Raw genomic sequence first — 15,212 nt, forward strand, 5'->3', positions numbered from 1 at the left:
CCTTATCTGTAAAATGGGATAGTCAGTGTTTTTGAGGATTAAGTTAGAGATGTATGTCAAATACTTAGCACGGTTCTTGACTCATAGAAAGGGTGCAAGAAAGCATGCTTAAATGGCATAAAAATTGTTGCTGCTCATAAATAAAAATGTCCCACCCTAGCCGGTTTGCTCAGTGGATAGAGCGTAGGCCTGAGGACTGATGGGTCCCGGGTTTGATTCCGGTCAAGAGCGCATACCTTGGTTACAGGCTTCTCCCCAGCCCGGGCTCTAGTCGGGGCATGTGCAGGAGGCTACCAATCAATGCATTTCTTTCACATTGATATTTCTCTGTCTTGCTCTGTCTCTAAAAACCAATGGAAAAATATCCTTGGGTGAAGATAAATAAATAAGTCCCAAAGATTATCAAATGCTGATGGATCAAATTAACATTTTCTCCTCTCCTGTGGAGGGGCTTAATAAAGGACAAAGGGCTGGAAGTATTTCCTCAGTTTGGTCCCTCTAACTACCCAATAACTAGCCATTCAAATAATATCAATTAAAAGACATGTGAATAGAGTTTGTCACTTTCTTTGGTTTGGTTTTGAAAAGTAGAAGGAGGAGTATTCAAATAGCTAATAACACTAGAAACTGCCATGATCCAAGGTTGTTGTGTGTGTTTTTTTAATTTCCATTATGGAAATTAATAGTTCATATGCTGGACAGAAGGACCTTTTTATAACCTCATAGCATCAGAATTCTAACAATTCAGACCCCATACGTTGTTAAAGATTAAGATTAGTTGCTAAAAAGCAATAGAGGGAGATATAATAGTATGTATTATCAATAAAATAGTTGTAGTTTCTAAAATAAATGAAACTTGGCAAGAAGAGATCACCCTGAAAGCAACTGAAGCTACTAAATAATGAATAAACAGTAAGAATAAGAAAAAAACTTTTAATGAAGTTCCAGAGTATTCATATGTGGACAAAATGGAAAGATTAGCAAATCAAATCAACAAAGCTGATACAGCTATCAGAGGAAAAAAAGAAACTCTTCAAATAAATTAATCAACAGAAAGATACGAACTAGGTGAAATAGTGCTTCCCTTAAAGACAAAATAGGAAATAATAGAAATATTCTCATTCAGTGATTTTCAGCTGGGTCAGTATTGCCCCCCAGAGCACATTTGGCAATTTCTGAAGACATTTGTAGTTGTCATATCTGGAGGTGGAGGTGCTGCTGGCATCTAGTGGGTAGAGGCTCAGGATGTCATTTCAACATCCTACATAGAATGTGCGCAACAAATGGTGCAGGATGGCTCCCAACAATAACGATCCAGTCCAAAGTGGCAAGTTCTACTGTTGAGAAACCCTAGCTAATTTAAGAAGAATGAACTGCAGACAAATTGGATACAGAAGCAGGTAACTATGACTAGAAAATCAAACAGCCCTTGTACAACATAGGGTCATTTGCCCTTTTGTTTTTATTCCAAGAATAGTGTAAGGTTGTGAGTATCTGGGATGACCTACCCTGCTCTACAATACAAAACCTAATCACGACAAATGCTGGCACAGGAAGGGACCCATTGTCTTTAGTGTTAGCTCTCAAATCACAATGTGGTTTATATAATCCAGCATTTTCCTAAATATGTTCTTCAGATTACTAGTTCTGAAAGAGAATCTTTGTGAAAGGAATAGATTATGTGGTTAAATAAGATTCAGAAGCTGTGCAGATTTTTCCCCTCTCTTGGAGATCAATAAGTGCACATTAACATATACCAAAGGGTTTGAAAGTTGTTGAATTTGGTTTAGCTTATTGTTTTCCAAATGTATTTGTGCATTTAATTTTTTTGTTTTGGTCACAAAATACTTATTAACCGTTGAATGGGACTAATGCTTGATGGAATATACTTTAGAAAACGCTGAAATAGACTTTCGCAGCTCCTTTTAAAGACCCATATACCAATGATAAATTTTCTTTGTATTTTAAGTTCCAAATAAGCATTTGGAAAAACTTCTATTCTTAAGTTGAAGCCTGCCCTAACAGATGGCTTGTTGAATGTCATCTTCATTTAGTTCTTGCAGAAAAGCCATTTTTAAAAGTAAATCTTATTTCTGACAAAGTCCCAACCAAAGTAATATTAACTGGAAGGATGTGTGCATGGTGTTCTATACTCCAGGCTCCTTGTATCACTGCAAAACAATTTGCCAGAAATCATGGGAGAAATAGATCCTTGAGGATAGGAAATGTCAAATGTTATATCCAATCTTGTTAAAGAAGAGATGACTAAAAATTTCACCCTGATTACCTTAATGACTGCAGACATTAGAGCAAGTAATTAAAACAATATACAGACATTTAAATATACATATGACAACTTAGCATTATTTTAGAAGTAGTGCAATGTCAAACCAATTTGTTTTCCACCTTCCTTATGGAATGGACAACAAAGTTACATCCACAATTTATGCTCTAATCCTCCATTAGCTCTTTAGCTAGCTCTTCAGAATTTTTTTTTTTTTGCAAGATTTGAAAACTGGGAGGACACCTAAACAAAAGCAGTAATAATCCATGTCATCAAATTATTTTTGAATAAAGATGAATTGGATTTTTCTGTAAATGCAATGGTCTTAAATTCATCACCAAATCAAATTAGTGTAGTAAAAAGAGCTCTGGGATAGGAAGTTGAAAGTCTATATTCATGGACTGACTCCAACACTGATTATCAGTGAAATCCTGAGAAATTAACTTTGGTGTGTCTTAAGTTTTTTCATCTCAACCTTTCTTGCTAACTTCACTGACTAACATGATCCCAAAGACAAAAATGTGTGAAAGGAATTATAAAGTTATTACAAGATGTCATTTTGTTTGTTTCATTTGAGAGTCTTCCAGTTGATGGTCTTAATCCTTGTCTTTTTCTTTTCATGAGAAATGGTGACTGTCATCCATATGTTGATAAGATTTTCAAGACACTGATTTACTAAGGTTTTTTTATAATGATGAAAAACATATAACATACAATTTTCTATATTTTTTCCATTATTGTTCACATTATTCTGTGTTAGTTTCAGGTGCACAACATAGTGGTTAGACAATCATATACTTTACAGAGAATTCCCCCTAATATTTTAAGTACCCCCCGGCCTGTACATAGCTATTACAATATGATTTACTAAGGTTTTTAAAAAACAAATTCCTTTAATTTCTAATTATCTAACTTGAAAACAGGATGTTTTTAACCAAATAATGCCCATGTCATCTTTCTTGTCCACATTTATTGCTGAGCACAGCAAGGGGCAAAACTACGTTAGCATAGCTCATTTTATACCTAGAACTCTTTTGCCACTTAGACAATATTTAAATCATATGAATCCTTCTCGGTCCTCCCACACCCCTCTAATGTAGAATAATCTCTATGCATATTGACAACATTTTAACTAAGAAAAACCTATCTGTCTGAACTACAATGTGTATCGCAGATTTGTTCTCTTGGTAGAATGTTTACAAATGATGTTTTGGTTCAAAATACAATTATCCATGGCATTAAATATTAAAAGTTCCATTTTATTTATTTATTTGCTTATTTATTTATTTATTTTTAATTTATTTATTCAGGTGATGTTGGTTAATAAAATTATATAGGTTTCAGGTGTGCAATTCTATAATATATCATCTATATATTGCATTTTGTGCTCACCACCCAAAGTCAAGTCTCCTTATATCACCATGTATCCCCTCTTTACCTTCCTCCACCTGCCCCACCCCCTTTCCCTCTGCTGTTGTCTGTGTCTATGAGGGTTTTTTTTTTTTAATTTTTGCTTAATCCCTTCACCTTTTTCACCCAGCCCTGCAATCCCCTCTCCTCTAACAGATGTCAGCCTGCTTTCTATCTATGAGTCTGTTTCTATTTTGTTTGTTATTTTGTTCATTAGATTTCACATATGAGTGAAATCATATGGTACTTGTCTTTCTCTGACTGGCTTATTTCACTTAGCATAATGCTCTCCAGGTCCATATACTTTTTGATGCAGTTTCTAATTTTCCCATTTAACAATATTTATCTTACTCCCCATTTAAAGTCTAGATCACTTTAAGAAAGCAACAGGAACATTCACAAACAAGTTGTAGCAGTTTTAAAAATATGGCCATAAAGATCAAAAGTGCCTGTTCTTACTTTATTAATTCAAGATATGTTGCCTTTATCCTTAAAAAATTACTGACTTTCCACTTAATTCAGTTTTATTCCTCTTTAAATATGTGGTTCTCTACCTTAAATAACCTTCGGATGTTTTCCTAGAAATGCAGTCAACCATCTGAAAGTAATTTTTCTGTCTGGAATGTGGGAAGTTTGATGGGTGTATGTGGCATGCTTATAGCTTAACATTCCTTACTGCACTCATTTTCATCAAAATATTGGTTAAAGTATTCAGAACAGATGTGTATATGTGTATATATTTTTTTCTTCTTAGACTGCAGAGAAAGATTTTTGTGAGTACTAAAGGTTATGTCAGATTTAAGACATCTCTCTGCAATCTTTTTCAACTTTTGGCAATTGTAAGAGAATATTGTTTCTCAGAAGCTGTTTATCGCCCTGAAACTTAATGATTGTACCATGTTTTGGGAGAGAGTTTTTAAAAAGGGATACAATTGAAAAGGCAGTCATTCAGTAGTATTTCAATAGACATCATGGGTAGCTTAATATGGGAATGTTTCTGGATAAGGAAGCAGGACATCTAGTTCTGACTGGATTACCAAACAGTTTTGTAAGGCTCCATTTGTTAGAAAAACGTAGGGGGTTGTTCAGGTTGACATACTATCTTAGAAGTAAGCGAGGGACAGAGGGGAAGGTAAGGAAAAGTAAGAAGGAGGAAAAGGGAAAATTGACTGGAAGGAAGGAGAAGGAAAATATGAAAATAGAAACTGGCAGTATATCTTGGACTTTTTGGGGGTCCAATGTGTACATATGTTTGACTCCAAACAACAAATTAATTCTTCAAAAATTACCAAATTAGTTAATAAGTATGTGTGTGTGTGTATATATATATATATATATATATATATATATATATATATATATCATATAGAGCAAGTAAAAACAGCATCCTATTTATTGGATATTTTACTTTTCAAAGATTTTCTTCATGACATGTAGAAACAGTGTTAGAGCTATTAATGCTTCCGTTTCAGTGCTAATGCTGAAATGGAATTTTTTTTTTAATTCTAAAGAAATGTTTGAAAATGCAGCATTCACAGCATTGAAAATCTGGAGGACTGATTCTGCAAAGAGTTTGAATAGACATGACAAGAGGAGACCTTTCCTAAAACCTTCCCCTGTCCCCGCATCGGGCAGAATATATTGACCTACCTCAACTCACCCAAATTCCCTCTGTAAAAGTGTAATTCTGCTCCATGAATTGGAATCTTAGGTGATCATTTAAAAAGTTGTTTGCAGCCCTAACTGGTTTGGCTCAGTGGATAGAGCGTCGGCCTGCGGACTCATGGGTCCCAGGTTCGATTCTGGTCAAGGGCATGTACCTTGGTTGCGGGCACATCCCCAGTAGGAGGTGTGCAGGAGGCAACTGATTGATGTTTCTCTCTCATCGATGTTTCTAACTCTCTATCCCTCTCCCTTCCTTTCTATAAAAAATCAATAAAATATATTTAAAAATAAAAAAATAAAAAGTCATTTGCATACCTTGAAAGGAAACCATTAAATAAATACTGCCTTTTTTTGGCTCATTAATAATTTTATCATGTCTAATTCATCCTTAGACTTTCAAAGAGCTTAGCAAAATATACTGTTTCAGTATATATAATAAAAAGCCATAAGGTTGGCACATTTCCTGAAGAATACATAGTAATTGTGAAATTTAACTAGGCAAGGAGGGAAGTGAAGAAGACATATGGTGACTGAGAGGTGAAGGTGGGAAGATGTGTGATTAGAGGAAGGATCATTGGACTTGGAGTGCTGTAGGGGTATGCACAAAATATAGAAGGTGGTAGTAGAAAAATTGGATACTGGAAGAGATTATAGCCTTTGAAGATGACAAGATTAAGCATATGACTACAGGAATGCATAAAGGAGAACCCCTCAGGAAAATGTGAGGGTTAGAAGCTGAATATTGAAGTCACCAAGAATTAAGGCAGAAGTGGTAGTGAGTGCCTGAGTTTGAACCCTGGTACAATATACTTACCAGCTGTGTCCTTGGGCAAGTTACATAAACTGTCTCAGTTTCTTCATCTAGTAGAATAAGGATAATGATAGTATATTTTTCATAATTATGAGGATTAAACAATTATTTGTAAAACATTTAGATAGTATGTAACCTATGATAAATGATATATAAGTGTTAGTATTATTATAATGATTGTCATAATCATCATTGTTATTATCCAGTCCTGTGTGAACTTCTGCTTTATACTCATTCAAAATTTATTAAGCAACTATTGCAAGCCACGCATTATGCTAGGTATCCTTTTTAAACTTTTATATATTTTTGGCTCTTTTGTGCTTCAGGATTTCAAGTTGATCAAAAATAATGCACTGCAGCCTCACCAAAAATTATCCTTGAAGTCTATGCCATGAGTTCTGCTTACTAAGTAAAATGTTGTGTAATAAGAATACAAACTTAGAGGGAAATGGGACAGGCCAAAGCACTGAATACTTGGATCTGGAAACTAGAATTACTTATTCACAATTCAAAAAGATGAGATGCTTGGGACAGACCCATGTATAAGAGAATCTAGATATATTGCTGAAGCATGGTGGTGTCAAAATGTATGGCATTAGGAGTCAGGAGGCAGTGAAGATAGGAAGTTAGCATTGTGGTGTTCCAACATGAAACAATGGGTTCATGTCCTGGCAGGGAAGGTTAAACACAAAGGACTACTATCTTGGAGATTGACTATCAATATATAGACCCGTGGGCATTGGAGAATAAGATAGAGATCCAGTTACTGAAAATAAAGTAAAATCACTAAAATAATGATCCTCTTTGTAAAGGACCACCCTCAAAGTCTGGGCCTCCTAAGAGAGCAAACCTAGGCTAGTCTTTATTGTTTACAAAACTTAGCTTATGTTTGAATTATCACCTGGCCAATTGCCACAGGCAGTTTCACCTTCTGGCTCAAAACACACACATTTTTCATCTACACAAATGCCAACCATAATGTTGCATATGAGTGAGTGTGTTTTGCAGACTGTAGCTAAAAATCAGTGTAAGTTTAAGCAGACATGGGGAAGAAAAACAATGTGATGTGAATTTTGTTCTCTGTGTTTAGGCAAGCTACGACCTATATCTATGCCAGTGGAATATAATTGGGTGGGGGACTATGAAGATCCAAATAAGATGAAGAGAGATAGTAGAAGAGGTAAGTGTTCTAGAATTTCAGTGTAGGTTGAGTTGTTGGAACAAAAAGCAAATTTAAATGTTTTTAAATAGGATGTTATGGCTTCAGTAGAAAACTTTTCATTCTTTCATTGACTCAGTGTTACACCCAAACCAATTCAGACCAACATTTGACAATCTTGATCTGTTATTAAGTAGATATCTTCTGTGAATGCCTCCTAAGGGATTCAGGGTAGATAAGTACAGTGTAAAAATTAATATCATTGTTATTTAAAAGTTAATATTTGGAAAACAAGGTCAGAAGTGTGAAACTGCATAAAAGTTCAGTAAATAGAGTTTGTGATCAGTCCCCATTGGTCCGCAATGAAACCTCACCACTTTTATATTAATACAGCCTTAAAATGAGCAGTGAAGCACGTGGATAAAAGCTAATGGAAACTCGGCCAGTGACTCTAATGAAAATTATATAGAAATGGGGAAAAAAACTGCTTTGCTTTTTTTTCTCTTCTGTTTGCTGTTCAGGGTTATCTTCTTACTTGGGGGTGGGCTACACTTGAAGTATCTACCAAAAGTAAGTTTTTATGTTCACTTATCCTGCTATTGAGTTGGGTAGTAAAGAGAACAACAGAAAATCTCACTAGTAAGTGGGATTCGACCAAGTATATGTATGGTGGGCCCAGTGGATCATGTTGCTACTTCCACTTTCTGAAATCGAGAGCCATTAAGTTGTAGATGAAAAAGAATACAAATCCAAACAAAGCAAAAATGATTTACCTAAGCTCACTGAGCTTTCATCACAATATGTTTAACCCATTTGTCTGTTATTTCTAGCCAATGTACAGAATTTATTTCATTACTACGCAGATGCACAGACCACACAGGGATAAGCAAGCATGAATACCTGCTTCATTTGTCTTCTGAACACTTGTTTTATGGAGCAGGCATTTCTGAAAATGGGACAGGGACATTGACAAATTTCTTTACATCTATATACTCATTCCATTTTCTAAACTTCAGTTTCTAACCTAATTTGTTTTATAGAAGTAATCAAGAAAAACATAAAAAGAAAAATGCTTATCATATGCCATCTCTGGGTCACTCTTTTGGAACTTCATATGATAGTGACAACTTGGGGGGTAAAAAGCCTTATGAAGTACTAAATGCTGGCTATCAATTTAAGCATAGATTTTTATAAGCTAAGTTTCCTGACTATTTGTTCTTAATGTGGGCTTTAACTTCTCCAAGGATGCTACCTAGCCTGCCATATGTTGGTGTTTGTCGTCAGCTTTTAGCATAATTCCCCTGGGGGAGCTTGTTAAAATATGTATGAGGCACATACCCAGAACTTCTGATTCAGGTTCTGCAGGTGCTTCTGATCTAGTTGGTCCAGAGATGAAAGTTGGAGATATAATAGATAGGCTATTTCTTATTGTCCTATGATCCCAAATAATTAAGGTTTTCTATATTTCCACTACATAGATATTTTATAAATTAAATCAAGTTACATTTCTGAAATGAAATCTAATAGCACAATTAGGAAAGAATGATAAATTTGGAATATTTGCATATTTATATTAGTGTATTTATCTCTTTTTATATAGAAAACTCTCTACTCCGATATATGAGCAATGAAAAAATTGCTCAAGAAGAATACATGTTTCAGAGAAACAGCAAAAAAGACACAGGGAAGAAGTCTAAAAAGAAGAGTGATAAGAGTAATAGCCCGACCCACTATTCATTGCTACCTAGTTTGCAAATGGATACATTGAGACAAGACATCATGGGCACCCCTGTGCCAGAGGCCACACTGTACCACGTAAGTAATATTTCAGACTCTATAATACAGCTTTTATTCGGAGATTCTTTTGGCTAAATTCCAAATGATTTATTTTTATCCACTTGCTAGATTTTCACAAAAGATCTTAAGTTTAGAGTTTAAGCCCTTAAAGAAAACACAGTGGCTTATTGACTTGTTCTTCAGTTCATATGTTCAATGAGTTCATACGTTGTAGCAAGTTAGAATTTTAATGAAATAACATAATATGCACAGAATCGATAGACAGTAATCATTAGCTGATTAAGCATCACTGTAATAATGTACAGAAAATAGGTAGCTGTAGAATTCAACATTGAAGATGGAATTTTTAATATATTTGTGATTTTATTTAAAAATGAGCACCTGCTAGACCTGCAGCATAGTGCTCAAGGTAAAAATGGGAAGACATAGCGCATCGTTACATGGAGAAAAAAGCTCCAAGAGTCTCAAAGTAATTTGACTATTGTAATGGGTGGGTACAAGCAGTATAGGAGGAATATGGGAGAAGAAGGGCCTTGCCTTCTAAGGAAGTGAGAAAACGCTTTACAATAGGGAGCATTTGGATGATGGGTGAAAGATGTGTAGCAGTATTGTGGGAAGGCATATGGAGTTGTGCCACAAATGTATGCAAATATGGTATATCCTAGGGACTTCATATGGCTAAGAATTCGTGGTTCATTAAAAACTGAGGTGAAAGCATGTGAGGTAGAGGCAGTAGATGAGCCTAGAGATGTAGGCCAGCTTAGATCAGGAATTTGATGATAAAGCTCTTAGGCTCTTTCCAGCAGTGATAAAGAGCTATTGCAGAATTTTCAGCTGGGGACTTGCATGATGAGATTGGCCTGTTTATCTATATGGTGCAGAGCATTGATCAAGAGTATGAGGCCAAAGGCAGGGTCATTAAGCCAGACCAGAGGATGAAGAGAAACTAGGACAATGGCAATATAGAGGCTGAGAATATTGTTCACCAGAACATTAAATCACAAAATCAACCCATTTTATATCACTTTGGTTAAAAGAGAGTTTGTTGTGCCAATTGAACTATAGCTCCTTATTAGGAGTCCTTGAAAAACATGAACTACACTTTTTAAGTAATTTGAACAACTGTGTTTAATGCTCAGTGTATCAAAAATTTTTAATCTGGCACTGCTGTAGAAGGCATACCACTTAGGTATACAAAGTGTGAAAGATTTAATAACATACTTGAGTTGCTTTTCTGAGTAAATTTTTTAAAATCATCTACTTATTCTGTAGCTCTCTCATAAAACTAAAGTGTGGAAAAATATTTTCGTTTATTTGGGTTAAAGTAGGAGTCTACTTCACATTCCTACGTGCTCATTCTCTAACCTCCCCTATCCCCAGTTACATACCCCCAAGCCTCTTCCTCTCAAAGAGAACAGTGCCCGTATCAAAACCTGCTCCTTTGAATGACTGACAAATCCAATTATTTTTCCACAGATATTTGCAATCAGTCTGAAATCAATATTTGTAGCTGTATGAAAAGGGACACTTTTGCTATCACTAGTCAGAAATGCCATCTGAACACTGAGTTCCCTCTAAAATCGGGTGTTCCTGTCACAAGTAATAGCCTGGACGAAATCTAAAGATAAGAGGCAGTTAGCCTGTTTGAAAGGGAAGTTGGTAGTGAGAGATGGGTCTGGAGAGGGAAGAAAAGGCCACTTTCCCCAGAGTGTATAAACTATTAAAGTTCGTATTTATCCTAAGAGGAGTGTTAAACCATTGAAGGTGCACCTACCTCCCTGTCATGCACATCTGAACAAGAGTATTCTGTGTGAGGAAGAAAAGAGAGATGAGTCTTGTGGATTTTGAGTTATTAAATTATGAAAGATAGTAAAAGGTGAGTCAAACTGGTAATCAGAAAGATTGGGAGTATTGTCTAGTAGTATAAATTGTTATAACCTTCCTGAAGAGCATTATACATTACACATATCAAGAACCTCATAAGGTAACTTCACTTCTACAGTTTTATTCCGGGAAAGAAATCATAGCATCTACTTTTGCCCCCCACTTTAATTAATGTGTCCCAAATCTGTAATGTGGTAATTCTGAGATATTTATCCGAACTGATTTTTGACAGAGGGACAGCGCAGAGCAAGGACTATTATTAACGATGTGTGACGTCCTCCCGTATAACACTGACCCGCTAATCCCAGAGCAGAAGGCTGGACATTTTCTAACTCTATTCTCTGATTTAAAAGAAGCTAAAAAATTGTTGGCCCCAAAGTGCATGTTAGATGCCTATAATGAGCGTTCAAAAAGAGAATGTTCTTTTGTGGGGTTTTGACTAGACTCTCAGTTCCCTTGGGGACCTTACCTTCACTTGTTTAGTACTTTCCAAGTTTTCAAGGGAGTTTCCATATTTGTTGTGTCTTTTGAATCTCACAAGAACCATATTTTCAAATGACAAACGCAAAGGGGTTAAGTTATTTACCCAAAGCTGTGTTGCAAAAAAAAAGTGTAAGAGTAAGGACTATAACCCAAGTCACCTACCCCAGTGATCTTTCCACACTCTACCCTGGAACAATATGCATGGTAGGCATTCCAAACACAAATGAATTTGTGCTTTAGTGACTGAGTGAAGTTTGAAAAAGTATGACTTTAGCCCTAGGCAGTTTGGCTCAGTGGATAGAGCGTCAGCCTGTGGAGCAAAGGGTCCCGAGATTGATTCTGGTCAAGGCTCCTCCCCAGCCCGGGCCCTGGTCACGGTGCATGTAGGAGGCAACCGATTGATATGTTTCTCTCACATCGATGTTTCTTTCTGTCTTCCCCTCTCTCTTCCCCTCTCTCTAAAAAGATCAATGGAAAAATATCCTGGGTGAGGATTAACAAAATATAAAAAAATAAAAGTATGACTTTAAGAAACATGAGCCTTCATAGGTTTATTTTAATAACATCTTCAGTACCTAGATTGATTTCTACCCAGAGTTTTTATGAAGTTTTGAAAAACACACAGAGCTGCTGCTGTTATGAAGCACAAGTAGTTATTCAGCATCTATTGCTGAGACTAGAGTATTATAGTGAAAATTTCCTTGACCTTAGAAGCCAAACAACGTACACTTAAATGATTGCTTCTTATATTTCACAGGAATTCTTGTTTTATTTTTTTATCTGTTTATACACACTTATTTAAAAGTGAAAAGACTTTTTCTTATGTTAAATTTTCTGAAGCACAAGGTCACTATCATCAATATGTAATCCAGTCACCTTCGTGATGAATAACTAATCTTTATTCTTACCGGTTATTTCTTTGGATAAATCAGCCATTTTTAATAGAATAGGACTTAAATGGAAGAGAACAATTAAGATTGAGTACTGAGTTTCACTGCGGCAATAATAGTTCCATGTGGTCTGAGTTCAAATGATTTCAAATTTAGTTTAATTTAATAGCAGGATTATATCAGCATTAAATATCCTTGAACAATTTATGAAAGGTGTGTGTGTGTGTGTGTGTGTGTGTGTGTGTGTGTGTGTGTGGCATTCCTTATAAACAGACCTAGATCTGTGTTCGGCAAACTGCGGCTCGCGAGCCACATGCAGTTCTTTGGCCCCTTGAGTGTGGCTCTTCCCCAAAATACCACGGCCTGGGTGAGTCTATTTTGAAGAAGTGGCGTTAGAAGAAGTTTGTTTAAAAAATTTGGCTCTCAAAAGAAATTTGAATTGTTGTACTGTTGATATTTGGCTCTGTTGACTAATGAGTTTGCCGACCACTGACCTAGATTATAATCCCCATTGGTCTGTTTTGGAAAGCAACCCCATAAAAATACACAACACAATAGAAATACAGTTTGGCTTTAGTGTTTGACTCATTACTCTTAACAATTAGAGCAGAAATGTTCATATAATAATGAAGAGGATTTAGAAGTTTATGATATTATAAAATATATAATTTAATTTTATTAATTCCATATATTTGTAATTCCAGGATTTTTTCCCCTTAAACTTACTTAAAAGTGAATCCTTCACTGTGCTCTAATTCTCCTGGTCACCCACCAGTCTTTGCCACTTCTTTCCTTTGGACATGCTATTCCCTCTACTGAGAATGCTATACCCCTTCATTCCCCCTAGCCTGATTTCTAGCTAATCCTGCAATTGCAGAGAGACTTGCCCTGACCACTACCCCCTAAACCAGTGATAGCAAACCTATGACATGCGTGTCAGCACTGACACACGTAGCCATTTCTAATGACACGCGGCCGCATGCCGAGGATGAAACATTTGCTGCTCCTGAGGATGAAACATTTGCGACTAGAGTCTTGGAGTTAGTTTTTTTCCTCAAAGTGACATACTACCCGAGTTATGCTCAGTTTTTTTGGCGAAGTTTGACACACCAAGCTCAAAAGGTTGCCCATCACTGCCCTAAATTAAATAAATTTCTCCTGGTGTAATCTTAACACCCTGCATATTTTCTTCAAAATCTTTCTTATGCATCGAAATTATATATTTACTAGGGGCCCGGTGTACAAAATTCATGCACTGGGGAGGGGTCCCTCAGCCCAGCGTGCCCCTTCTCACATACTGGGAGCCCTCAGGGGATGTCCTACTGATGGCTTAGGCCCACTCCCCGTTGGGATCGGACCTAAGCTGCAGTCTGGCCTCACTTTGCAGCAGGCAACCGGGCTGATCAGGGGAAGGCGCCAGCCCTATCACCCCGCTGCTGCAGCCACTGCCAGTCACTGCAGCCACCAAGGTATTTTCATCAACATGGACTCCAGTCCCTTCACCATGAAAAAATGACAACTTTCTTTAAGCATTTTCAAGATGTGTCTTTCATAGGATATGACATTTCTTTCTTTTTATCCTCACCTGAGGATATGTTTCCATTGATTTTTTTCCTCTTCCCTCTGATCCCAGGCTCAGCCCCTTCCCAAACCTAAAGCCTCTGCCCCAGGCTTTAGGCTTGGGAAGGGGGACTCCCTGCCCCTCAGATTGCAGGCTCGGCCCCTTCCCAAGCCTAAAGCCTCTGCCCGATGGCCAGCTGGGAGTGACCTGGGTGCCGAGGAGGTTCCCAGGACCCAGGTATGTATGCAAATTAACCTCCATCTTTGTTGGGTTAATTTGTATACTCACTCTAATTGGCTGTGGGCATAGTGGAGGTACGGTCAATTTACATGTTTCTCTATTATTAGGTAAGATGTATGTGATCATCTACTTAATGTCTTTCTCCCCTGAACTTGGTAGGAAGGGTATATCCATGTTCATGACAGGAATAGAGAGTTTTCACATTTTGTTCAGCTCTTTATTTCAACACCTAGAATAGGGATAGTACCTTATAAGCACTCAATAAAATGTGATGAGTACGTGATTGAACGAGTGAGTGAATATGGTGGGAATTTCAATGTCTTTCTCAGTGTATGTCAGTTGAGGTCCTCAGCCTGCAAACAGAGCCACTTCCATGTCCTAGGTTAACCCTGCCCATTTAAAGCAGGCCTTCAATTAAAGTGTATTCATAGTCGGAATTGCCAGGAACTTATGATCATAGGCTCCTATCCCATGTGCCTGGGGAGAGCCCTACGGCTCTGAATGTCTTAGCATGTTTGTCTAGTTCATATGACTAAATTCTGCTTTGTTTTATTGAATAATATTCCATTTCACTCCTATTGGAACCCTACTCTTATTGGTCTCTCCTCCAAGGAGCATCTAGCTAATTTATTGCTACAGATGACAGACAGTGTAGAGCCTATCTCTGGCCACCCATCTTTTGAAAAGAGTATTGGAAGCACTTAGTAACTTACACTCACCATGTTGGGCTCCCTATCAAAGCCAGTCCCAGTCTGCACCTTTGATCAGGGTGATTTACAAGGCTCCTCTGTCCCACAGATGCCACCAGTGCAACAGGATTGACTCCCTTCAGCCCCTGCCCTATCCCCTCCACTCCAGCTCAGAGCTGCAATTCCAGCTACTTCTTACTTTCTTCCTATCACTGCCTTCTCATTATGGAGGTCACAATGTGTCTGTCCGCCAGATATTATGTTATGGTATTTTTCAAATGAGTATAACTTTATTTTACATACTCACAGATTCTCTGTCTGAAAATGTGGGCATTGTTA

The 15,212-nt window shown here is 37.0% G+C and overlaps 1 protein-coding gene across 4 annotated transcripts in view; it reads left to right on the forward strand.

The window, feature by feature from the left end:
- The window catches only part of CNKSR2 (connector enhancer of kinase suppressor of Ras 2), a gene marked incomplete at its 3' end in the record, with an annotated part of 244,478 nt that overhangs the window by 147,758 nt on the left and 81,508 nt on the right, over positions 1-15,212 (forward strand). For 2 of the 4 annotated variants that reach the window (XM_079765478.1, XM_079765480.1), the window contains 2 exons: positions 7,261-7,350; positions 8,930-9,144. In XM_079765478.1, coding sequence (XP_079621604.1) covers positions 7,261-7,350; positions 8,930-9,144 — 305 coding nt within the window. The remainder of the gene's footprint in view (positions 1-7,260; positions 7,351-8,929; positions 9,145-15,212) is intronic. The other 2 variants (XM_079765479.1, XM_079765481.1) reach the window with 1 other exon arrangement.

Source organism: Cnephaeus nilssonii (assembly GCF_951640355.1).
Source record: "Cnephaeus nilssonii genome assembly, chromosome: X".
NCBI lineage: Eukaryota > Metazoa > Chordata > Mammalia > Chiroptera > Vespertilionidae > Cnephaeus > Cnephaeus nilssonii.